We start from the raw sequence: 27,965 nt of genomic DNA on the forward strand, positions 1-27,965 counted from the left end.
AACTTAAATAGTGTATAGTTTGTACAATACTATTTTAAATGTGGGTAACAGGTAACATTATAGTAGGAAACAATGGTTGTCAATGGAGTATTGTTTTGTGTTATCAAAATTTTCTACTAAAATATTTAACCTAATTTAATTTATACCTAGTGTTTTAAAATAAAATAACAATCAGTTTTTGCTTCTTTTGTACTTTCAAAATATAAAAGATATACAGATATCAATTAAGTGTTAGCAAATATCATGAAAAAAATAAAAATTATTAATTTAGTTTTTGATAATAATTTACATAGGGTTTTGATTACTTTTGTGTAACATTGAACTCAGGTAAACTTTGCGATTGATAATTTGATTGTTTTTAAATACCTTAGTCGCTTTTAATTGGAATAACAAAATTACCCCTTAAGTGATTTGAATTTAGCAACAACATTGTCATCACAACATACACAATCAGCCAAATATAAAACCAACATAATCCAGATTTTCTTAAGTATTAGAAGCATCTGTATTAAAACAATACTTTTAGTAGGTTTCAATTTAAATAATATTATATTTAGAAGAAATAAGTTCAAAATATTACATACTTAACCAACAAAATGTATTAAACGACAATTTAAATATTTTCACAAGTAAAATAATCTCAAAAACAGTCTTATAATTATTCAAAATAAAACTTTTAATTTAAAAATTTTAGTGTACAAAAAAACTACTATTTATGCTTTCCATGCGTTCCGTTATGTGGTTTATTCCCATTTCTGGGGCGGCTTCTTCTCTTTTTTAACAATAATTCCCAATCTTTCCGAGCCAGCATGTACAACTGTAGTGCTGCCTTGGCGTCTTGAACAGAACTGTGTTCTCCTTCCTGTATGCTAGCTCCAAGAAAATGTAATGTCAATCGTTTTAGACCTGGCGTTCGACCTTCTGTCAATTGCTTGAATTGCCAGTACGTTGTAGTGTCTCTAATCATATGTTTGGGGTGTGAAATCCTCAATACCCTCAAGTCATGTTCTAGTGCATGACCTACTAATAATTTGTTTTTGAGTATTTGGGCGACTTCTTTTTTAACTTTGACAAATACCTCCCCGTGTTCAATATCTTCAGGTCGGATGCCGCTCACCGGCGTACGATAATCTGTCACTGTCGCTGTGGGCTTGACAAACTTATCGTAAATGGTTTCGCCTTTAGAGTTAACAATCGAAACACGAGCGAGCATGTTTCCCTGTCCATCGGGATGTATGCCGACCATTTCGCAGTCAATCGCTACAACTTCAATATCTTTTTTTTCCTGCCTCTGAAACACAAACAAGGGTAGAGAATAGATAAGTATTAAGTACACAGCAAGTCAACAACACTCATCGGGCTGCAACCACCGATGCTCGGAATAAATTACCTGTACGACGGCGTTGTTGTTCAAATTACTGGCGGGCGGCGTTGGAGCGTTCGTGAACTTTATCCAATTGTTGGCGCCGTTGGCGTTCTTGTGAACCGCCGATGCGACGTTTTTGTTCATTCTCGGCTGCAATATCGAGTGATAAATAAATAATAATAATCAGAACGCAGTGGAATAACACGATGTCTTACAGGATCGAGTAGTGGTCGAACCATAAACAAGACGTATATTTAGTGACTTGGGAGCGGAGACCGTACCGCACTATGCAATGTACTAGCGACTACCGGAGCCACGGGGCACGAAGTATTAAGTAACCGGGGTCTGGCCGGCCGTGGATACGTCTTGATAAGAGCATGAACTGCACGTAGGATAAAATGTAAAAAGAGAGAATATTATAGTGATAACGGTCCCTCGACGTTCGTCGATTTGTACTTTGTCGGGACTTTGGGACCACACTGCCACTGAGTACGGAGTAGTGACTATAGTGAGTACCACGGCCCACAGGTAGTTGATAATAATATTATATTTGTTGCGGCTAGGGGTGAATCACAGAATACAACTCAATACATCACATAATACAATAAGAGTATTTTGGTAGAAATAAAGTAGGCAGTAAGCTCAGCTGTAGTAGTTAAGAAGGTAAATAAATATTAAACAAACGTGATGGTCGGAAACGGAAATGACATAACCTCGAAACATCAAGACCGAGACCACGGTTGTAGATGGATCTAAGACAATTGGTCCCCGCGAAAAAACGCCACATTCGGACAATTGGCCCCCGACGTCCTGCCCCCCGTATTAATTTTGTACGCAATTCAACAATTGGTTACTGGCTTAAAAGTTAAATACAAAATATTTTTTTAGCATAGTTGGTATTTCGATGCTGGTACTGTTATACCAAAATGTTACTAAAAAATGTTGATCGTCTCAAGGAAAAAATATTGGACGGGGACCGATTGTCCGCATACGTAATTTTTATGCGGGGACCAATTGTCCGTATAGCATAGATATCTACAACCGTGACCGACACCGACGGACAATTATACTGGCCACTAGGACGTATGATTGTGTAGGAATTTCGTATTATCTATTTTAGGTTAAATTTAAGGTGTCTTTTAAAATATAATATAAGTATATAACAATCATAATAATTAAATCGGCAGCGATAATAATAATAATAATAATAATAATGACGATGACGATTGACGATAAGTCGTTGCCGTCATCGCCGCATATTTAAATATTTCGAATAACGATAATATTGTTATTATTTATTATCGGACAGTGCCGATTCGCGAAATCGTGACTCGCCAGTCACCGCTCGCGACTCACGAGTCGTTTCAGTATCGTCGTCGTTGTCACTCGTCGACTGTCGTCCGTCGTACAGAAATAGTTGACGAATAGTAGTCGGTCTTCTACTTATCACACACCAAGACCAAATACTTGCCGACTGAAATATCGACATCACAGGTTTCGGGGAATAGCCGTGTTCGTCATCGCCGAACCAGTAAGTAAGTCCGTTTAAGATTATTGATAATATGCACCCAACTATACCCGAATCTCCGCTAGTACGTACTCGTTTCAACTTTCTAGGCTGCGGACCCGACGTGGGTCCACAGTCGCCCCATTTCACTTTCGTACCGATTTATTTTTTCGTTCCTACCTAGGTACTCCTTCCAAAAAAATGTCATAATATTAATAACCGTTCGGATATTGTTACCTACCTACACACACAAACACACACACATCCACACATACACACACACACACGCACACGCACACACTCGTCGCACATGCGACAGTCTAATTTGCGTACATAATAGTTAAGTTTCTATAGCAGCCGCTGCCACAGTGGTGCAGTGTGTACACAAATCATTGTACCTACTCTCGTGTCTCGTAATAATAACAGATCGTTCCTGTCGATCATCGCCTCGAGGGAGACTTTTGCGCAATCAATTTCCCGGTGGCCGCGTCGTCTATATTGTGCGTGCCCTGTGCAGTTACTATTGCGACCGTTGCCGTCTCAACACTGCAACTGACTGACTGTGGGCTCCAAGGTAACGATGCCCCTCGGGGTGTGTTCTGTGTTCTGTCAACAAAAGCCAACTTTCACGGTCCACTGACTCCTTCCCACACATTATGCACGTTATGTGTTTTGTAATCTATATAGTAGGTTGTATTACAGTGTACTGCACTGCTCTTACCTCTTAAGTACTGTGTGTATTGTGTTTCGCCCGTCACCCTTGGCCGTGTCACCCTGTCCGACGCTAAATTTTCAACACGGCCAGTCTGTACGCTCTTCGCTGTATAGGTAATGTTTGTCAATCGTCCAATGCACCATTATTGTTGTTTGAATTCTCACAAGACTGTACTGAATCCCATACCCACTACTTTGTTTTTGGGCTATTTTAATTTGCTTTCAGATTTAACCTCGGATTCAACATAAGTCATATATTATATTGTAAAAGTTTTTATATTTACCACCACATAAATAAAACAAAATATCAATGGGTGATACCTACTATTATCATTGGGTACATGATATTGTAAGATATTCTGTTTAGGCTATATAAACTATGATATATTATTGAAAAGCTTCTCAAAGTTACATTGTGGTAAGGTGTGTTAGGTACCTAGGTATATGTTATTTGTATTGTTTGTAAACTTAAATTATAATTTTTAAACAAAATAGGTGGTAAATATACATGTAGGTATATAAACATTTTGTCAATACATTTTGAAAACTATAAAATGTTTTAAATTTTTAAAATTATGTATCTTTGTTGTTAGGTACATTAAATAATAAAAGAATAACACAGAAATTAATATAAATCTAATAAAATTTAATTGACATTTGTTTATCTTGGGGCCGTTCTTCCATCTCTATTTAAAGTTAACGGACACTTAACCGAACATTGTAAGAACAGCCCTTAATCATATTTTTCATGTACCTAAACACTAGTTGTCTTATTTGTCATGATGTAATGAGTCATTCTTTTAACTTTTAAACAAAAATGAACCAAATTATTTGAACATTTTACCACAGAATAAATTTAATTTAATCTATTCTGTGATTTTACTAAAGCTAATGTTATCCTTGTAGTTGGTTTTTTATTTTACATATTACTACCTACCATTTTAAGATATTATTTTTGTTTTACCCAATTGTTAATTGTTTAAAAAGAGAGTGCTCTAAACGCTTTCTCTATTAGAGCAATCTAGTTTCAAATATATAATTTTATTGAAATCTCTTTCAAAGGATTTAAAAAATACCTACTGTTAACTACCTAGTATAATTATTAATTGTTATTTATTGTGTCAAGATAACTTTCAAGTTTTATGAAAAGAAAATACCTAGTTGTTTTTTTTCCATTTCATATTATTATTTTTAGAAGTACCTACCTACCAAGTTAACTTGAAAAAATTTTAAAGATACCAGACTATACACAGAATATTTCAACGTAAGTTCCTCTGATACATTTGTATTTTATTCATAAAAAAAATGTAATAAGTATCTTTTAATATAGTACTTCAATATTGTATGATTATTAAATCAAACAAATAAACATAAATATACAAACAAATTCTTTTCTATTAAAATATTTGTTTAAAATTATCTTAAGTGGATAGTACCAACATTAAGTACCTATGCATAATACTTGACTACCTACCTATAGTACCTTTCAGTTAATTTAATAAAATCATAAAATTTGTTGTACTTATACATTCATGTAGGGTTATAAGGATTACATTTTATTTTATTTTACATTTTTGGTTCTATTTCTTGCAATATTTTTTATCATTCTTTGGATGATCTTGTTTTGTTTTATTTAGTTTTTCAGTAACCTATCGTTCCTCTAGACAGGATTGATCGTATTAAAGATTAATTATTCCAATATCGGTTAAACTTGTGCATAATCTTAAACATTATATACAAATTAAGTGTTTATTAGCGATGAAAAACGTATAATTTTCTGATATAGAAATAATAAAAGAATATTTTTAGATGTGCAATTTATTATTATGCTGCATGTAATAATATAAATAATAGCTATACCTACCTAATTAAATAGTCGCCAATCACTAGATACTTAATATTTTTAATGCAGCTCACTTGTATATAGTTGGCGATCCCTGCAATTTAACAATATTATTATATAGTACCTGGCTATCTTATTTATCAATTATTTTAAGTATCAGAAAATACATTTTTCTAAGGTATTTTAATTGTGTGAATTCAACAGGAATGATGGCGTTGATCAAGTGATTAAACCAGTGTGCTATCTTGACAGTGATGAGTACCAGAGACGCAACAGATGACCGCTATATTGACGATTCTATCCGAACGTGCAAAAAACCACCTTACAAGGTAAAGTCTCCATCATATGTCAACATATCTAGATCTATAAATGGTTATACATCATCCTTAACACAGTACGATAGCAAGAAACGCGAGAGTCGCTCTAGGGATTGTAGTCCTATCAATGTACGTACAGTTAATAGTAACATGGAAGACCAAAATATTATGACAAAATGTCCAATTACTGATACAGTCGATTATAGGACTGAATCAGCTAACTCAGTAGTTATAAACACAATTCAAAGACTTTACGGTTCTAGTGTTAAAGTGTCACCTAAGGAAAAAAGATTGAACAACATTCCTAAATCAACTGTAATACATAGAGAACATACACCTGACAGACATGATTTGCCTGTCTTGAAATTGCTCAACCCTCAATTCCGGGCAAAATTAGTAATAAATCATAACTCACCACCCCCAAAAATTAAACCCTCACAAGTCACAAATGGTAGTGATGTAGAAGTTACTGGTGGCAACTACTTTATTAAATTAGTTAACTTAGAATGTGATGCAATAAGAAAATTAGTAACACAGGTAGAATGCTTGTTACCAACTGCTCCTGAAAATGGCCAGGCTCGTATTCAAGCTATCGTTGGTAAATCAAATCTGTTAATGTCCAAAAAAATTCAACAATTTCTTGGTTTATGTGAGAGTAATATATCCTGTGCACTCAATGATGTATCCAGACCCAAAAACAATGATTTAGAAGGGTTTTGGGATATGGTCAAAATACAAGTCGAACAGGTGAAAACTGAAATGCGAGAAATTATTGATATAAGTAATAAAGGTTGGCCTGATGACGAAGACCAAAACAAAGAAAAACCTATCAAAACTATTAAAGTAAAAACGAAACCAAAAAAACCAGTGGTTTTAAATTCAAAATATGATGCTGCTAGAAGAAAAGCCATTGAAGAACAACGCAAGGCAATGAAAAACTTAAAAAGTGATGATATTATATTTTTTTAATTATAAGTATGTAAAGATTATACTGTAATATTATGTGTTAATGAGTATTATAATATTTAATTAGTAATTGTTTAACTTTTTAATTTATATGTTTTGTATATTATTATGTCACTTGCATTATTGTAAAAACATTATTTTAAATTTTTAAACAAATTGTTAATACTTTATGATTATTTATGTTGATTGAGTATTTTTAACTTTAATAAACAAGTGCACTTATAGTTAATATAAATTTTGTATTACCAAACCATAGAATAAGATATAACAAATAAGACAAATTTTAAAATTAAAATTTTATATGAACAAAATAACTAAAATTTAATTAATTAAAACATTTTTTTTATTATTTATAATTCATTGTTTTGCTCAATATTTATTTACCTAAGTATTTCATTTACTATAATATTTTATGTATAAGTTATTTTCTTATCCAATATATTGGATTATTTAACATTACATAAGGAATTTTAATTCCTACTCTTATTATAGTATACTCCTTTGTTCGATCTACCTCCTGCCAAATGTTCAAAACTGGTACATATATAATAAGTAGATACTTAATGGAAATAAATTATTTATCTTTTAAAATTATAATCTAAATTCTAAATTATTCCTAAGGGCTAACTCTTATAGTTGGTTGTTTCAGAGTTTGAAATACCATGTAAACTAACATTTAAGTTTTTTATTTTTAATTGAGCTAAAATAAAGTCATTGACATAGACTTAGGGCCGTTCTTACAATGTCCGGTTAAAGTTAACTGACTGAATTCTGCCAGTAATACAATTTGTTATCAGTCGGCTAGTGTTAACCGACACTTTACCGGACATTGTAAGAAAGTCACCTAAGACCCCTTAGCTTTGGACAAAAAAACTATGATTAAAATTGTTTAAGATTAATAAATCTACATATAATATTTTTAATTTATCCGTTTCAATAAATATGTATTTGTATAATTGTCAATACAAATAAAGAATTAACATGATAAAATATTACAAAAAAGATAGCAAATAAAATTAATAATACTTCTTGATTAAAATTACAACATAGTCCATAATTAATTTTGTTTAGTTTTGATTTTAGATTCTGAGAGGCGCAATAAATGTATTGATTTTACAATGTGTGTATTTTTTTCTGTCTTAACATTTTTCCTAGTAAAAACAACGATATGATTTTCAACTTCAACTTTTTGATGGGAAAGTGAACCTAGTTGTTACTTTTGAAAGGTAAAATTAGAAAATTCGCAGTAGTTTTCATAAGTATTGTGAAAAACAAACAAAATTTAAAGGAAAAAAGAAAACCAGTTTTCGACCAAATCGACTTAGTTTTTTTAGAATAATTAAAACTAATATCCATTAATACTTAACATTTTTGTTTATATTGGATGTTTATTTTGGGTTATTTTCCATACACCATTAAATTTTCAAAATATTTTGACTGAAGTATTTATAAGCATAAGAAAATTTCGATTTCTATTAGTTTGTTTTAAATGGGATCGATAAAAAAATGTTCGCTTGGTCAAAATGTTCCTCATAAATTGATAATAGAAATCAACAAATAAGTTGAGCGTAAATCCACAATAATTATTATTTTTGTGATTTAAATTTTTTCGACCCATTTTGCAAACTTTCAGCTATAATTAACGAACTCTCAACGATGATTTTTTTTTTGTTATAATTTAAAAATGAATATTGTATTTCTACCAAATGTTTATTTTATTCATTTTCTTTATAATATTAGGTATAACAATTTCAAAATATTTTGACTCGTTTTGTGCTATTTATATCTATTTATTTTCAATTTTTTAAAATTGTTTTTTAGGTTTTTTTATTTTGTCAATAAAATATGTCAAAAAGATTGACTATTTAATATAATAGGTTACTCATAAGTTGCTAAATAATAGCAATTTAAAATTTTGCAAGACTCGTAAAAATCTCGAAAATTGCAATTACATACTTTGTGTACTTAGTTACAAGATTATACAATTTTTAGTAAAGGGTAGCTAAGGATTGATAATTTAAAACAAAGTGTCTCATGAGTAGTTCAAATTTGTCAGAAAAAAAATTATATAAACAGTTTTTTCTATTGCTGTTTAATATATGAAATTTGGTTGAAATTAGATACTCAAACAAAGAATTACGATATTAGTTATATTGTTGTAATTTAAAAATATTATAATATAGGCTAATTGTCTCTGCTCAGAATCGTTTTTCGTATACAATGATATTATATACCTATTATTGAATTCAAATTTAACACCATCCATTACATTGTAAACTACAGTAGAGCCGAATCCACCTTTTTTTAATTGTAAAAATTTGATATACATTTAGAATTTGTGTTAATATACCTATTATAATCATGTATATTTATCCGTATATTGACAATTTGAATAAATTTATAGAATTCAAATTGTAGATAATATAATCTTTATAAACTTTAATCGTTGGTTAATAATAGATTTGGCCCAACACTGGTAACTGCTTATATATAATATGGAGGAGGTACTTTAATTGTAAAAGCCTGTCGACACTGGTTAAAATATTAAAGTTCAACTGTTCAAGTTAAAAATACATGATTTCACAAAAAAAAAAACTGAAAACACTCATTTTAACCCACGTTATTTATACATTTGAATTTCATTTAATTTACATACCTACTGTATAGTTATGTTATACCTATATATTTTATATATATTGTTAGTATTTACTCAAATGTATATTTTTTTACGATTTCATGTAATAATAATTTATGTAATTTTAATATTATGGCATATATATATATGATGACACATGTTTGAAGGAATACGAATTATTATACGGGAATGATTTATACTAAATGCTCTTAAGAATTATTTCCTTTATTTGGTGTTTTATTATTCAATTAATGCTATTATTATACGTACCTAATGTAACTTCGTTAAACATTTGAGTTTAGGTGATTGTACCTTCGACGTATTTACAATTTACAATTAATAGTGTTAATACCTACTGGTAGAGATTTTTTTTCTGTTTAACATAATAATATTAGTATTTTTAAAATTTTTTGACGATCGTTTAAACTCGGTCAGAAGTTGTCTTCACATAATTTACGATGACATAAATTATAAATGTACCACTGAGGTTTTTTGAATCGAGACATGTTCTTTATAGTATTTAATTTTTTTAGTTGGCGAAAAAATACATTATTACTAGGTATATTATACTTTCTATACGCGTAGTTCCATAGACATTATTATATAAGTATAAAATAAATACCTTATATTGTTATAGCTATCTAAACATTGCAAAAGAAATAATAACTTTCAGACCATAAATGCATTAAATAAAGTCTGGCAAGGTTAAAAACAATTACAGACATTAACAAATAACTAACTAGTAAACACTTCGTCTTATGATTCATAAATTGTAATTCAAAATTTAAATATTTATTTGATGTTTCTATATATAATGTAAATTAATGTTTGGAACGATTGAAAACGATGGAACATATAATATTGTTCTATGGTATAACTGCATAAGTAGCAATTTTATATTTAAAATAGGTTCAATGATAAAAATTTCAAAAAAAAAATGTTACAATCATGGAATTTGGGCAGTATAATTAATATATGTACCTTTTATTTTTGGACAGAATGATTCGCCTCACCTGACCAGATATACTTATACTAGTATATAATATACTTCCGATAGGTCGGTAGTTATAATATATTATTCATAGATAGATAAGATAGGGTATTTATATTAAAAATCTTTATTATGTCGCTCAAAGAAACCGACTCACTCGCACACTCGTAACACGTTCTAGAAGACTAAAAATCATTTATTTTCCAGCTATACCTATATAAAAATATAAAATATATTGGGATCCAAAAATAACACTGCTCTTCTCCTATATAGCTATTCTCAAAACGTAATATAGGTATAGTTGGTATGACCCACAACCTCCTCGAGGACGACCCTATAATATGCGTGCAGGGGTTGGCCGGCGTCGCACGTAGAGTACGTGTGCACAAAATTATATGACAATATTGCGGGATTTTATTATACGGTACATCGAATCGATCAGTGTTGATCATACTCGATTGTACCTAAACGTTTAATGTGGCGAAAAAAATGCAGTTTATAATTGGACTGGCGGGCGAACGGCGGACTCTTTCCACTGTATACCTACACTGCTGCAGTACAGTTCGTTTCTGACGGTGTTGCATCGAAATCTGGCACTTTAAACTAGGTAGGTATGTAAATCGTCAGATATTTTCGATATTATATTATTATACCTACTCTGTGTAGGTACTGTGTATACAGATCGCAAATCGCGTCGGCGGCGTAAACATAAAACCGACGTCCGGCGATATTAGTGAGGTTGACCAGACATCTATTCAAAATGTTACATCCGCACGTTTATAGACAGGGACGTCGCTGAAATGTTTTCGTAGGCGAAAAAACAAAAAAAAGTCATATTTATTGGAATAGTCAAAACATAATAATTTATTGTGAGTTTAATGTGTGGTAGTGTATGCGCGCTGTCGGATAACACCTACCCACTTATTGGCCGTGAATTAACCACATCGCCGAAATCGTAAATAGGCTCTTACCTACCTCTACTTCGAGACATGTTACGTTTATATTCCATTAAAATCGTTTTTTTTTTTTTTGTAGACTGCAGACATTAATAATATTCGCGTGTCCGAAACACTACCACGTACCTATAATAATAATATGCCCACCTGTGAAGCTGATGCCCTCGATCGAGCGCGAAAATACGTACAACTAGTATAGAGATTACATATTATATAGATCAGGGGTCGGCAACCTTCGGGCCGCAGAGCAATTTTGTGTAATCCGCGTCGTACATTTATAACTTATATAAAAACCTACATATTATTTACTTTCCTAATCCATACATAACAAGAACATTTTTGTGCTCGTTATGTTTGGCGATGTGAGACCAGTATTACTTAGATCATTACGCACAACTAATCTTTTCAGTGTACAATCTACTGCAGTATCAATTGCGGTTTTACTATAAATTGAAGTCCGCTGGACATGTTTGTCGTACAAAAATAAAATATGAATTACATACTTACTATCCTAGGTATACGTAGGCATATAATACATACTAATTCATAACTTAAGTAAAACAAAATTAATACTTGTTTGTGGCTCTTGATACATTCTTACTAGGTTTTTACGTTTCAACCATATTGCTATTAAAAATATGGGTTTTTTTTGTTTCAAAGTTTTAATTTAATAGCTTGTACCGCGAAGACGACACTATATATCGAATTTGCGACGGACAAAAATATGATTTAATATTAGTTTTTTTTTTATTACTTATTAATTAATCCCAAATTATACAGTTTTAATAGGTTAAATGTTTAATATAGGTAGATATTAATATATTATAATATGTAATTAATTATATAATATATTATAATTAATTCATATACATATATGATGTAGATTGTAGGTACATAATATGTAGGTTACATATACTAATATGCCCATTCGAATGAGTAATGACGCGCATGTACATTAATTATAATTTATGTACCTATGTGTCTGCAATAACAACGAGGTTAAAACAATATTAACTTAGAAAAAAAATTACCGATGCGATTCGTGTGCACACAAAATGAATAATTTAATATGTTGTAACCTGATATGGTGGAAAGAAATACATTAACAGATATATCGAATTTTTGTGAACATTCATCTGGTTTTAATTTTAAAATAAACAATAGTAAAAAAAAAAAATAATAAAAGTAATAATTATCACATATAGGTATACTTGCAGGGTACACGTCCAATAAATTTGTTATTGACCATTATATTTCAGTTGTAAACATATTATTATGTAGGTAAATATAATTCTGAATTCATAACATATATATATATCTATCTACAAAAATATTTCTAAAATTATGGACATTTTATAGCTACCTATAATAGGCTATATAAATATATTATGATATAGACTTAATATTATAGTGTACGAGTGCGTACCAATATTTCCAATATTTATGATTAATAACCCGAAATAGCCTATACAGCTATCGGTACAAGGTACGTGTATGAAATACAGATATAGTATTATAATAATAATTAGAGCCTGGATTCTTATCTTTTTAATTTTTTTTTTTGTGTGATTCGTATGGTGAAATTAGTTTTTGCATTTTTCAAAAATCATCCTCGTACAACATTTTTCGAGGTGGTTTGTTCTGTTTTATTCTTCTTTGTTTGCATTTCTCAATAACCAGCAAGATGTAAGGTTTACAAAAATATATTAACAATGTAGTTACATAATCATAAAAAAAAAAGGTGGGTAAGTAGATGTCGCTCTGCTGTACAGTAGGTTACAAGTGGGTCACTGTAATGGGTGGTGTTAAATTTGAATTCAATGGTATAATATCATTGTATAAGAAAAACGATTCTGAGCGAGAACGGTCAGTCAGCCTATGATATTACCAAGTATATTTGATGATATTACTGTGAATAAAGTAATTTATATAATGTAACCTATTTACGCGGAGCCTTGTTTTCAATTTTCAATCCTTAGCTATAAAAGTTGAACATTTTATAAATTTTTAACTACAAAAAAATTATTAAACTTTAAATTTGATACATTTTGTCAAAATTTGAACTTTAAATGCTTATAAAAAAAAATTGTGCTTATGTATTTTTAATATTTTACAACTGCCATTAGAACGATATATCAGGAGCCTTATATTAAATTTTCACGCTTTTTTACCCAACAAATAAAATTTTATTGATATTTATAGAAAAAAAAACTAAAACAATTGAAAACTGGCAATGTCCATAAACAGCTCAAAAAGAGTCAAATTATTTTCAAAATTTTATCGTGTATAGAAAATGCTAATACAAACATTCAGAGAAATTTTCAGGTATCTACAGTCATACGTTTTTTAATTACAACAAAATTAGAAAATCGTTACATGAGATATCGAGTGAATATCAAATGTTGTAAAAATATGAATTTCAAACGCTCATAAAAATTTAATTTAAGTTTCTTCTAGACATTTTTTTTTTGATAAAGGTAGACAAACTTATGAGTAATCTTATATTACATTTTCAAATTTTGAATTTAAAAAGAAAAATTTTTATGAATTCTCAACTCAAAATAATTTGCTATTTTCGTGATTTTTCCGTATTTTGTCAAAATTTGAACTTTAAATGCTTATAAATAAAAACTGTGACTAAGGATTTTTAATTTTTTTCATCTGCCTTTGAAACAATAACCTAGGAGCCTTCTATTAAATTTTCAAGCTTTTTTACTCAACAGATACAATTTTACTGATATTTATAGAAAAAAAAAAACTAAAAAAATTGAAAACTGACAATGGCCGTAAACAGCTCAAAAAGAGTCAAAATATTTTGTAAATTTTATGGTGTATAGAAAATGCTAATATAAACATTCAGTCAAAATGTCATGTCCCTACGGTCATTTGTTTTAGAGTTACACCAAAAACCAAAATTGATTTTCTCAAAAACAGATTTTGCGTAAAAAGTCCCGTTTTTCGTTAATTTTTCTTTTGTTTTTCACGTCGCTTTTGAAAACTACTGGGAAATGTTTACCCCAAAGTACCAACTAGATCCATTTTCCTATCAGAAAAGTTACTGTTGAAGAAAATCAAAGCACTTTTACTGTCCTAAAAGGTGATGACAGACACAAAAAATTTAAAAAAAAAACACATCATTATAAAATCAATACATTCATCGTTTCGCTCAGAATCTTAAATGATAGGTATGAGTATTAAAAGATTTTAAAATAGGGTATAAATTATTAGTCAATATGGTGGTAGTATTAGTTATTACTTATTACTATTATTAGTTATTATTTCCAATAAATATCTATTTGGTAATAATATGAGCAATTTTTAATATTTTGTAAAGTCTTAAATATGATAAAAAGAAATTGTATGATCCTTTTAATTTTTCATGGGCATTTATGTGATTATCATTGGCCTAACCCAAGGGTAATGACAGTAATTTTAAATTATTTTTTAAAATATTAAAATAATATTTTAATTGCATTTGATTTAAAAATCTTAAACGGAAGTAGGTAGTTATATTGCATCTAACATTTTATATTATGTATTGACTACTTTATTAGAATCACTGCAGTGATGGTTTCCGGAAAATTAAGTTTTCAATTAGATTACCGTCATCCCCCAGTCACACTTACCTATGTACATTTTTTTCAGTATTGATCTGCTAAATTCGTTTAATGTACAAAAATATTTTGTTTTTAACTGTCTAAAAATTAGGTTTTTATTTTTATATTTATCAATTGTTTTTCTTCTAGTAATTTGGATAATTTTGTAAAGTTTCGGATTTTTTTTTGGCGGGGGGGGGTGTCCAAGGGGTCTGGTCCCCTCCAAATACTGATATATACATAAATAATTAATTAATTAATTTTATAAAAATAAAAATTATACATTTGAAATACATATCATATTTTAGGTCCTCCCCCCCTCCCCCCCAAGAAAAATGTTGAAAATCCGCCACTGCCTATATTTATATCTTTCTAACGTATTTTTCAGTCAACTATTTATTTACATTATTTTGATTGTTTTTTCCGTGTTTAGTCACAACACATTAATTTACATTTCGATATACATTTTAGTTTTATTAAATCTAATTTTTGATTTGCGAAATTATCGATTGTCAGGATTTTAGTAGACACTCAAACGGTCAAACACTATTGCCACTTGTCAGTCGTTGATTTTTAATTTCGCATTATTTTGACGTATATATTTTATGGTATTTGTGGTCATAACTCATATTATATAATATTTAGATCACATATTTATACTTTTTAAATGTTAAATCTGGTAAATTTATTATCAAGTTATAACTTATAAATAATGGCATTTCAAAAGACATTGAACGTTAATAGGTAAGTTTAAGAGAGTGATAAATTTAAAATTCTTTTATACGCTATATCAGTAGTAAGTACTAATAATTTGTCTGTTCCAATCACATAAATTTACTTGTGTTGTTTTCTGGACTTGGCGTTATGAGTTATAACGTTTTTGTAATTTTTAACCTTTTGAATTATAACATACAATTATAATTTCATATTCTGCAATAGAATATTATTTGGAGTATTTTGATCTATAAAAATGAAGTTTCGGACAAGTATATTGTAGTTAATCAGTTTTATAAGTTTTGAATGTTATAAGTTATCACTCAAAAACTAGGTATCCGTCTGAAATTTGATTTTTATGTATCGAAATTCCCCAAAAAATATTCTGCCTTGTAATAATGAATAAAAGATGCAATACAAAAAGTATAAATTAAAGCATTTTTAATGATAAAAAATAGTAATAATATTGTTTTTAACAACTTAAAATCTAAAAAAAATATTTTCAAAAACATCAATGATTTTTGAAAAAATATGTGTGTGTGTGTGTGTGTGTGTGTGTGTGTGTGTGTGTATGTTACGTTTCAACCGGTATATTCGATAAATATTAAATGTGTCTTATAATTTAACCTACTTAAAAGATATAACTTTGAGAAAATGTCAACTTCGCTGTAACAGTACTTAAGAGTTAAAATATTAAAAATTGTTTATAATAGTTTCAAACTATATAGGTAGGTAACTCGGGCATATTTTGTCCGTCAAATTTAATTTAAAAATTATAAATATAATATATATTATTATTTTAATCTACGTTACCTTACGTGAACGTTCTATAGAGGGGAGAGTAACGGATACATGGATAATTTCAAGTTTTAAATTATTTGAATTTTTCATTTTTGTTGTAAGTTTTGACACGGAACGTCATTACGTCAAGCAAAACAACAGAATTTAATTAATTAGTTATGAAAAAATACGATTTGCTTTTGTTTTTGATACTCTTTTTAGTTTTTTATAATTAATTTGTTTCCTTGAATTTCCCCAATAATACATTTATTGCAATTTAAATGTAATGCACTAATGCATTTTTTGTGATTTTTAATTATTATGTTATACACTGTGCATTGTTACTGTTATAATTATCTTAATATTTTTGTTGTTTTAATTGGTTGTGTAGGTGCTGTATTCCTATAAGACCTACCTATACGATTTTAAGTCACTATATCGGATTAAATATGATTGGGATACGGACTTTGTTACGTTTTAAAACGACTGATTGTAAAAAAGATCTGGGCACCGTGTTTAAAAAAATGAACAAAGATACCAAGCAGTTATTCGGTGATCTGTTAGAGACGAACAAAACGCGAAAACACCGTTTGAAACTAGCTGACAAAATCGTGGGCGACGAGAAGGAAAAAGAAAATAATTATCTTAATCGCTTAAAGTCACAGATCAAACCGACGATGGAAGGTACGAGGAACTCGCACGCAGCCGTCTATAAACACATCATTTTAATTTAAATGTTTATCTTACCGATATGCAATGTAATTTATAGATGGTATCAGTAGTATGGTGAATGATTCAAAGCAGAATTTAAACCAAGATTACTACAGAAAGCACACCACCGAAGTGCCATCCGAAATGGTTATTCACGAAACCCCTAAACGTGATATACCTTCGGTAACAAACATTCTTAATACCACAATGTCAGAGAAGTCAAAAGCAGCTTTAGAAAATTGGAAAAAGAGTATGATTGAAAAGCTGGGAGAAGACGGTTTTAATAAATACAGCAGAGGTAACATTTGTGTTTTAAAAAAGCAACTAAACTTTTTTATGGCTAAAAAAATATATAATATGGCATCTGCTATACTTAAGTACTATACCTACATCTGAATTAGTGCTCTAACTATTGTATAGTCTAACGAAAAGAAAAACATTTTATTGGCAGCTTATATAGAATTCGGAAAATGTCTTTATAACAATATAAATTGTTTTCTATTTCTATTAACCATGAAAAAGAAAAATACGTGAGATTAAAAATACATACCAACTTAGTAGTATAAAAATATAAGTATACATTTTATATTTTAAGTTATGCAATTCAAGGTTTTTGTAGAATTTCAATTTTGACTAAAATTCATTTTACGATTTTTTTTTATTTCATATTTTATTGAACTATTAAACTAAATGAAAAATCCTCATAAAATGTACTATCTCACTTATACATTTTTATCGCAAGAATAAAAATGTATACAAGAATTGAATATTAATAAGTTTTAATGTTTTCTCATGATCGGGTTTTTACTGATTACTCGATTTAATTATGTAAAGTACCTATGTATTAATATTATCATTTATCATTATGACATAATTATTATAATACTTATTTTCAGTTACAGAAAATGGGTTTTGAGAGAATAAGATAAAAATGATATAATAATTATTATAATTTATAGGTACCATTATAGGTTTTTAATATACTAAATACTAATATGTACGGTAATCTGTTTTTAACTCGGAACACTCATTATTTCGAAAAGTATTAGGTACTACTTTTTGCGAATCTCATTTTTGCTCTGTGAACCCACTGACAATAATGGCCTCCCGAACATCTAATCAATAAATATTTATACTTTAGTCGAACAAAAACCAAAAACAATACTCATACTTGAACTATATAATTTGGGAAATCGTTATTTTCTAATGAAATGTTATAAATGCAAAGTAGCTGAAGTAGGTTTTCGAAATAACAAGTGTTCGTCGTTAAAACAATCACCCTGTATCACGCTGTATTGACTGGGCTCAAAAGGGATAGAACCTCATATTTCATCCCCCCCCCCTTCTAATTACACCACTGCTTCTATATTACATTTATACGCATATGTATACGTTATATTTAATAATACCTATTTTGTTTTCGATCCCGATATCGGATGAAAAAATAATTTTATTATTTGAAAATTCGATTTAACGCCGTAAATCTAATATACTGTCGGGCATAATATAATAATACACCGGTGAATATGGCGCGGTATATACTATATACTAAATAGCTAAAGTTTGCTTTTCAAAATAATTTAATTCTGTTTAATAAAAATAATGTAAAATGTATTATATTGTAGACACTATTATATTATATTATGAACATTTTTTCAACACATACGAGAACTATAATAATTATTATACCTATGTGATATTAGTGGTCAGTATTTAGTGCCCATAACCTAATCGGATATCGAGATTTTTAATTAAACTATTGAAACCATTTAAAAGTAAAATAAAATTGACTAGACTTTTGTAATAAATCGTCAAAGTATGTCATTAATTTTTTACTGCAGTATACCTATATACCTTTATATTGCATTTACTATTAATTCTCACAGTATATATATTGTGCCTTTGAGATAATGACCTCGGTGTATATTTTATTACAGTTCATTATTTTTCCAAGTTGGGCAATTTTTCTTGTTTCAATAATAATATTATATTTTTATCTAGAAATCGGATGATTCTTCTATAACATCTGAAGAGAATATATTTTAAAGTGATCAGTTAATACCGCGGGTAATAGTTATACATTATACAGTTTATGGTTTCACTTACTTGAAGCGGCTTTATGTTAAAATTTTGCAGACCTCCTAAATAAACAATAGCAAACCAATACACACATTATTATTCAACATTATTATAATTTAACTCTGGCGTGGGTATTGACCCACCGGGGTGAATTCTGAGTGGATTCGCACTCATATTAATATATTGGTACTCTTATTGTATAATATATAATAATAGTAGGTATATATATAGGACATAGGTAAATACATAGGTAATCAGAATTAAATTCACGGGGGCGATATAACTTCTACGAAATGTATACAATCTAAACAAGTAACGATGTACCAATGGTATATATCATCTACTAAATTTCACGGAAAATGCAAATTTGTTTACGCAATTAAAATAAGTGCATAACATAATATAGTTCAATATGCTTAAAAATGTATAGTCAATAGACATTACCAGCTGTTATGCCATAGTACTGAATAATTATAACCATATAATATGATAGTTCTGCTTCGACTAGCCGCCGTTAGTTCAGAGTCGTACGAACGTTGCGAGTTGAGCTCTAAATTCTAATCAAACAATTTTTTTTTACAGCGGCACTCGTCTGCAGTCTCCGGCTAATCGGACTGTTTGACGAAATTAAATAATAATATAATGCCACGGGGGGGGGGGGGGGGGGGATGCATTAAATATTAATCTGAGCATTAATATAATGTCCATGAATAACACACGCGCCACTCTTGAATTTTCCCTCGATCAGTATAGGCGTTAAATGCGTTCCAAAACTATTTCAACACTGTTTTATTCAGCGCAGTATAATTCGATATGCGCAGCAGCGTGAGCCGTTTTAATCACAAATGGAAAATCGTTTAATTTAATTGTAACTGCTGTAGCAGGTATATCGTCTCGTTGGCTTTGAAAATACTCATAAAAAAGGGGGCGTGGGGATGGAGATCATTCCCAACGGAACTTAGGTATTTGGGGAAAAACACGACGGCGAAATAGCTGAGAGTTGAAATAGCTATATATAACTATATAGTAGGACAGTCTATAAAATGCTGTTTTTGCAAAATACGGTGTACTATAGTTGTATATGGTGGTATTATTACGTATTAACAATGGAAAAAATACAAATCACATTATATATTTATGTTAAGTTATTCGTTTTGAACGATCGTACCTAGTTATAAGTACGTTATATGCAAGAACTGCTTACTATACAGGAAACACTGCAGTGCTCTTACCTGGAATCCCACTAGAGTTTGATTTAGAGAATATAAAATATTTATCGTACTTCTATACTATTATCTACAATTTATTATTCTCAGATGAGAAAGATGAAATTCAAATTAATTCTCTAGGAGGTGTATTTAGTACTAAGTTATAACAATTAAAATATATAAGTACTACCGCCCTTACATTTTACAGTGAAATCTCAACAAAATTGATGTATCACTTAATTTTTCACGATACCGGAAATTCTTAAGATGATATTGATTAACCTGAATTATAATAAAAGGAATTGAATAAAAACCACAACCCAGACTATGATTTCTCTATACTTGTATTATAAATTCTTGATACCCTTACAAATCGTCAAATATTAGGTAAGTTAGGGTCCAATACTTCCTTACACCTGACATTTAGTTGTACCTAGATATGAAATGGAATGTTTTACGCACAAATTGATAAGTCGCTGACATTTTTTAATGTATTTTTTTATTTAAACAAAAAGTGACACCGCTGAGTGATTTCTTTTTATCAGCAAATTCTTGCTAACCATATCCGCTCATACACACGCTAGTACTGTAAACAAATCATTTAAAAATTACGTATTTCAATTTATTTGTCTTATTATGTTTGAATTGGGATACAGATGTCAGTTTTATGGTTTCCACGAGTTTTATGCCCTAACCCTTTTTCAAGTTTTGGGTTCATTAATTATTTTGGTTAATATGGGTTGTACGCGGATTGCGCGTTTTACTATGGAAATAAGCTACAGCTACTAAAATTGTTAGTTATATGATTTTTTTCCAAACATTTAGGCATATATAATACTTATTTTTTTTAAACTATTGATTTTATTTGACCTAACCTAACCAAAAATTAAAATTTGTCCATCATCGTTATAGTTTTTTTTTCATAATAGCGTGATCTGCGCTTTTTAGGTTTCTTAACGTAAGTTTAGAACATCTTATAGATCCCCGCTGTGCTTGTCCGTCCGTTAGTTACCTTATTATTTATATTAAGATCTTATAACCGTGGTTTTATTAAAAGTTAATTCTTACCATCATACTAACCAATAGGTATTATATTAAAAATATAAAAATATGAGTATTTAATATAGATTCATAGAAGCCAATATTAAAAAAAATAGGTACCAAAATATAGAGGTAGGTAATTAAATATTTATTTTTAAAAAGTATAATATGGAATTATACGAGTACCTAGCTTATATTGTGGCGGTGTTGTTTAAAACTACGTTTATAGAAACCGGGAATTCAGCACGCTCACAGAGTGAGCTTTCCCAACTTGTTTTTAAAATAATTAATTTTTATATTGATACAAGATTTTAATTATATTTTTAGCAATAGTTGGTAATGGTTTAAAAAAAAAATCATTTTGTATACATTTTAATAGAAATAAAATTTCGATAAGAAATAATATTTCGGTAAGAAATATTACGTAGGAAAACTGAAACTGTATAGGCGGACCGCACATCAAAGATGAGTAGTCTCGTATATAATTTATTGTAGGTAACTAACCTACCTGTAGCATATTTTAAAAGCAAGTTTTATACAAACAGAAGCGTTGTGAACGAAACGTTTCTATTAGGTACTATTATTATAAGTGTATAAGTCGTACAATTTTCAGAACTAATGGCCATGGGAAGTGCTATGCATACTAAAATACAGGCACATTTAACCGGCCACCAGCCGGATGTAAGCCATTACGACGAAGTAGAAAACTGTTGGAAAAGTTTGGATGCAGTTTTAAAAAACGTTTCGAAACCGATTCTAGTGGAAAAAATGGTCGTGCACGACGGATTGTCGTACAGGGGCATCGTGGACTGCGTTGCGTTTTACAAGTAATACCTAGTTATTACCTACATAGGATAATGACTGACAAAACCAGTATTTTTAACGTACATACCTCAAATCGATAATCATACACCTAAACGGCAATGATTATTGCTTGTCGTGTTTTACAGAGACACTCCTGTGGTAATCGAATGGAAGAAGTCGTCACGTGATAAATCCAGTTTGCAGGCGACGTACGACGCGCCTATTCAATTGGCAGCTTATATGGGGGCTGTGAATAACGACATTTCCTATGACTTTAAGGTAAATCTCATTGTACTGCATTTTTGTTGAATTAATTAATTTTAGATTTTTAGAAAAAAAGCTTTTTTTTTTACTGATAATTAATTACGTTTACTATATATATACATAATACATATAGGTTCATTATACGCAGTTACTTTCAAACTTCTATATATAAAAAATAATGGATGATGATGATGATTTTGTCCGAATTCGCGTTTTATAAAGTTGTGTTCATGTTCAGACGTTATTATTATTTTTTTTTTTTACTATTATAAAACATTAATTATGAAACGCAACTTTTTTTCGGCACGTTTCGAGCGTGTTGTTGTTATTGGCATAATAGAATATATGATACGCGCCATGTACACGATACACCTACTTTATTTTCGAGTGAGTTATGGGCCCCGGGGAAAATTTAGTGGATTACTCGCCATATTACACGCGGGTTCCGTGATACATTTTTCGGACGTTCAAAAAAAATCTCTGGGACCAAAAAATAGCCGTAATTTAAGGTGGTTATGATATTGGAGATAGGCGGTGCTGTATGGCGTGAACAGAGCTTTCGTTATTTAAGTTTCGTCGTAGGTATATATTTACACTATATATACAAGGAAATTGTTTTTGTGTAATATACTTGTTATTATATTTAGGTACATACACGAAATACATTTTGCAAGGTTATCCATATACCTATTTTAAGCAACGATCTTCTCGTCTATATACGTATCGTGATAGTACTAATTACTGTATATAGATGTGTTGCCGTATCAAAAGCTTTTACAATTATTAATATATTATGCAATTTCATTTAGGTTGAAGAAGGATTAGTAGTCGTCGCGTATAGCGACGGTCATCCGGCCAATGTTTTTAAACTGACAAAACAAGCGTGTCTCGACTATTGGAAGATTTGGATGGAAAGACTGAATAAATACAAACAAATTCAAAGTAGTTTTAAGTAATTATTGTTATAGTTCAATTAATATAATTGAATACATCAAGGAACTGATTAATTCGTTTTTTCTTCTTCTGTTTCATCTGTGACTTTGACATTGTTCGTAATTTTCACAAAATTCTTACTGAGCCTGAAAACAAAATAAATTAAACATTAATAATACGAAAAATCAATTCATGAATATACTCAACATGTTATATGCGTAATATCTCGTAATATTGTGATATTAATATTATCTATTAACCGCATGTAGGTATAGTTATGTAAGGTAAAAATCTAGGTACTAATTTAAAAAAAAATTAAAACTTATAGAACAGTATACTATTTTTTTTTTGCTCATTAACTTTGTTATTAGGCATATTTTTATATTTTTAAAAACAATAGGATTTTGACAGAACAATTTTATTTAGCCACATATAACTTGTAAGTACCTATTGTGTATATATATATATATTATTTTTTCTTCATAAAATGTGTTTGGTAATGACTGTATACTTATGTAATACTGTAATAGTATGTATATAAATATATTTTATTTATTAAGATTAAGTTAATGATTGTAATGTAATTTATAAGGATTCTTAGTAACATAAATTACTTTTATTTACGTAAATAATGCAGTTTTTTCTAAGTTAATTAAAAAAATATTTTTTAATTGAGTTCTTATTTAAAGAAAAGTCTATTATTCAAAATGTATTGTTTGCTTCAACAACAATAGATATTTTATACTTTTATTTATTTATTACGATATGCGTTTTAATAAAATATTTGTTTTCCAACTTTTTATTAGTTATTCTATTCTATAGCTTTTTTAAAGTCTTTGTCCTCAACTCTTGCACGTTTTCTTTCAGTAATTATTTTGTCGCCGATTCAATAAAACAACACCTTAAATAGTTCGAATAAATCGTTTGTATTTATTTTTTACTTCTTTATTCACTTCGTGGTGTTGTTTAAGCACATATTACATCAATATAGTATAATGATATTATATAGTTGTTTCATTTTTCAAGTATATAAAATACACCATACAATAAAAATAATTTTATAATATCTAAGACTTAATGATCATTATAATATTTTAGTTCATTGATACATAGTAAAGTGATTTTATTTATTAATTTAATCATTAGTTAATAGTAAATAGAAAATAATGAAACCAAAACATAACTGATATCGTGATGTTTCTTTTTGCATAAAAAATCATCCGAGACATTTTACTATGATAAATGATTGGATAGATTAAGGTGGATAAGGGTACGTAAGTATAATGTATTAGGTACTTTTAAAACGTAATTTTTTTGTGATTATTCAAATGTAGACATTCAGGAATTTGTCCATTTAGCATTTTGCATTGCATATTTGTTGTAATATATGTATTGAAACAATTTAATAATGAGGGATTTTAAACGGAGCTAAAAGCTTCAGACTTTCGAATAAATCCCGTCACGTCTGTGTCATTTTCGTTAGGTAGGCACCACAACAATAATACAATGTCGCTTTTTCTCTTTTCTTTCTATATTCTCACTGTTATTTGCAAATCGTAATTGAACCAATTTGTCAGTACTTGCTGAAATACTACGCATCGGTATTTAAGTAGGTGTGCCACGATGAATACCTTAGTGAAATTGTATGATTTTGTAATAAACATCAATTTTAGATTCTAAACGAAGCTGTGAATCTATTGGTTTTACAATGATGTAGGTATGTGTTTTTTTTTATTTTTCTGTTCGTCGTCATCTTTTTGGGCAGTAACCAATTCTTGGATTTTTAACTATTTTAGGGTGGTTTTTGATGGAACCTACCGTATGAATAGAAATAGAAATATATAGTAAAATATACTTAGTATAATATATAGGCAGGCACTGAGACACACCGTCAAACGGCTCAGAATCGTTTTTCGTATTCAATGATTCATGAATAATTGTTATTAAATTCAAATATAACATATCAATTACAGTGACATTCTCAATAGTGTTACAATAGATACCTTTCATACAGTAGAGCACTAGATCGAGTTCCTTGTTTCTATTTAGTTCTCTATAATGTGCTTATATAAAGATACCCGAGAAATAATAAATTGTTAGATTCTAGTAGGTTTACCGTATACGAATAAATTACGTACCTACAGAATAACTGATAAATAGTTCTGCAATGATTTTGGACTTTGAAAACGACACAAGGTAATGACGTTTAATCAATATAGTTGGTATCTGTGTTTTAATTAGAAAGTAACGATCTTTGGTTTTTATAAACTACTTTATTCAGGAAAATTAATTTTCAAAAAGATTCTACTTGTAAGTTGCGTGTGACGTATGAATTCGACATTATATCTATATATGAATACACATACCTACATTTATCATAGGTGAATTATGGACTATACCTATTATATATTGTTAACATCCGATAATAACCCGTGCCCTGTTTACGAAAACACTGTTGTAATAATGATATTTAAATAAGTGACAGCGAGTAGACAAGAATAAACGTTGATAATTATATCAATTATATTATATTTAATTACTAGTAGTAGTTATCACTATATAGTAGGTAGCGATGAAATGATTAAATCGGGTCAAAATTCTATTTGTATGGAAAATCCGTTGGATATTTTTGAAGGCGTTCCGTGCATAGGTAGGCACATTGGACGATCATTACGTTTTATCATCATGGCAGGTTTACGATGTTAATATTATTTACATATTTATTTGGGACATTATATTTGTACGAATATTATTTTACGGTTTGCCTATAAAGAAATATATTATTTTTCAAACGCAATATCCTATACCGCAAAACTCAATAAACATTTGATTCTGAGGCGGTGCAGTGTAGTAATCGGCTCTGCAGCACTTTTATTAAATTGCCAGGAAGAATGCTACACCACGTGCAATATATTACATTATACGAACGTCGAAATATTGTGTTATTTATGTATGGGAAAAGAACCGCGTGATCCTTATCGAACGTATCTGCGTTGATCAATTTATCGTATAAATATATAACTGCAATTTTTTTCCTCTTCGGTTGAGCATAATCATATATACGAATATATGATTATTCATTTCTATCGGCTTCTTTGACGACTATTACTTGCATATACCTACACAATATTTCATCGTCACTTAAATGTCCACCTAGTGGACACAAATTGAGCACAAAGAGCAAGCCCAATTACGGCACGAGATAATTTATTCACCGGCCCACAAAAGCATTAAATAAAGTATTGAAAAATAGAACTAATTCACACTAACCTAAAACGTATGTGAAATAAAATATAATTAATGAATATTTCTCCTTTTCCTATTCGTTATTGTCAATTACATACGTTGTTAATCAGACATGAAACTGTGTCGCAGCGTTATCGTCGTTATACGTAGTTGCTTAATAATAGAAATAACACATAGTCGTTTTGCACGAACGCTGAGTTAACATTATCCTGCACCAATATCAATTTAATTCTATTCGATTAAATCTTAAAGGAAAAATTTAAAATTCTTGGTCCACCAAGGGTAAAAAAAAAGTTGGTCATCTCTTGGATTAAGGGATAAACCCTCAACCTTCGGAAAAATACCTTTTTAAGTGTGTAGGCACGTGTGCACGATAATGAGCGATTGAACTTACTTGTTGAGCTCTTCCTCTAGCCCGCGATTAGCTTGTTCGATTTGTTCTCGCTGCGCAGTGATCGCTTTCATGCGCTCCTGCAGCAGTTGAATCCTTTCCTCCAACAGTGCCTCCATGTTTCGTCCTGAGTCGGCTTGGTTCAAGTTTCGCAGTTCGTCGACAAAGCAGAGCTGCGTACGACGATGACGATAATATAATAATTGTAATATTTATAATATTTATAATAACAAAAATTTACCAGTCGTTATTGTAATATTATACGACTTTCTTCGCGCCCAGAGAATAACGACAGTCGTATGCGTCGATGTGCACGAACGTCGTTGGACCACCGAATGTGGACGTGCATATCATGTGTAATGTGTGTGTATGTATAATGTATACATATCGCGTGTGTGTGTGTGTGTATGTGTGTATGTGGTGCACCATGTCTATAATTACCCTAGGGTTTTGGACATGCGCCAGCGCCGTTAGCTGTACGATAATACGAGTGTGCCTGCTGTAGGTTTCGCGTTGTGTCCGATTTATTGTAAAATAGGCTATCAGGATTGATAGCAGGTGACAAAGAAGCGACGAAAAAAATATTGATAATGATAAAATTTTAATTAGTTAGAACTAATTTGAAAAGTTCCGGCCGTGTGGGGGGGAGTCATCCGGGGGGATAATTTATCGTGCGAATCATGCAATATCCCAATACCTAAGAAAAATTAAGGGATTTTAAATTTCTTATGTAAGATTAAAATCCTGGAAAGTTAAAACCATAAGAAAATGTAGGTGTGGACAATAATAATAATATATTATTATTATGATCATTGACGTTTAGATTTTTTTTTAAATTTATTTAATTTAATTTTTATTTTATTTTGATATTGCCTGGTTCATGATAAATTAATCACCTGCACT

The 27,965-nt window shown here is 29.8% G+C and overlaps 2 protein-coding genes and 1 long non-coding RNA gene across 12 annotated transcripts; 1 reads left to right on the forward strand and 2 right to left on the reverse strand.

The window, feature by feature from the left end:
• Positions 1 to 520: 520 nt before the first annotated feature.
• LOC132947833 (RNA exonuclease 4-like) lies at positions 521 to 1,891 on the reverse strand. The gene is made up of 3 exons (XM_061018069.1): positions 1,582 to 1,891; positions 1,391 to 1,516; positions 521 to 1,291 (listed from the first exon to the last, which is right to left on the reverse strand). Exons 1-3 carry the CDS (start codon positions 1,603 to 1,605, stop codon positions 710 to 712), a joined length of 732 nt encoding a protein of 243 aa, XP_060874052.1. The 5' UTR covers positions 1,606 to 1,891; the 3' UTR covers positions 521 to 709.
• A 253-nt stretch (positions 1,892 to 2,144) lies between these two features.
• Positions 2,145 to 23,448, forward strand: LOC132947831 (mitochondrial genome maintenance exonuclease 1-like). Of its 10 annotated transcripts, XM_061018063.1 has the most exons (9): positions 2,145 to 2,901; positions 3,300 to 3,447; positions 4,783 to 4,851; positions 5,635 to 5,759; positions 16,777 to 17,069; positions 17,155 to 17,394; positions 22,038 to 22,251; positions 22,375 to 22,507; positions 23,302 to 23,448. In XM_061018063.1, exons 4-9 carry the CDS (start codon positions 5,707 to 5,709, stop codon positions 23,446 to 23,448), a joined length of 1,080 nt encoding a protein of 359 aa, XP_060874046.1. In that variant the 5' UTR covers positions 2,145 to 2,901; positions 3,300 to 3,447; positions 4,783 to 4,851; positions 5,635 to 5,706. The 10 variants fall into 10 exon arrangements, with proteins under 10 accessions (XP_060874046.1, XP_060874044.1, XP_060874045.1 ...); XM_061018061.1 differs by lacking the exon at positions 4,783 to 4,851; XM_061018062.1 differs by lacking the exon at positions 4,783 to 4,851 and having other exon boundaries at positions 2,145 to 2,897.
• On the reverse strand, positions 23,429 to 27,457 carry LOC132947834 (uncharacterized). The gene is made up of 3 exons (XR_009664939.1): positions 27,304 to 27,457; positions 27,066 to 27,235; positions 23,429 to 23,571 (listed from the first exon to the last, which is right to left on the reverse strand). It is a non-coding gene; the product is annotated as an uncharacterized LOC132947834 (long non-coding RNA).
• Between the last annotated feature and the right edge of the window lie 508 nt (positions 27,458 to 27,965).

This window comes from Metopolophium dirhodum, chromosome 6, assembly GCF_019925205.1.
Source record: "Metopolophium dirhodum isolate CAU chromosome 6, ASM1992520v1, whole genome shotgun sequence".
In the NCBI taxonomy this organism is placed as follows: domain Eukaryota; kingdom Metazoa; phylum Arthropoda; class Insecta; order Hemiptera; family Aphididae; genus Metopolophium; species Metopolophium dirhodum.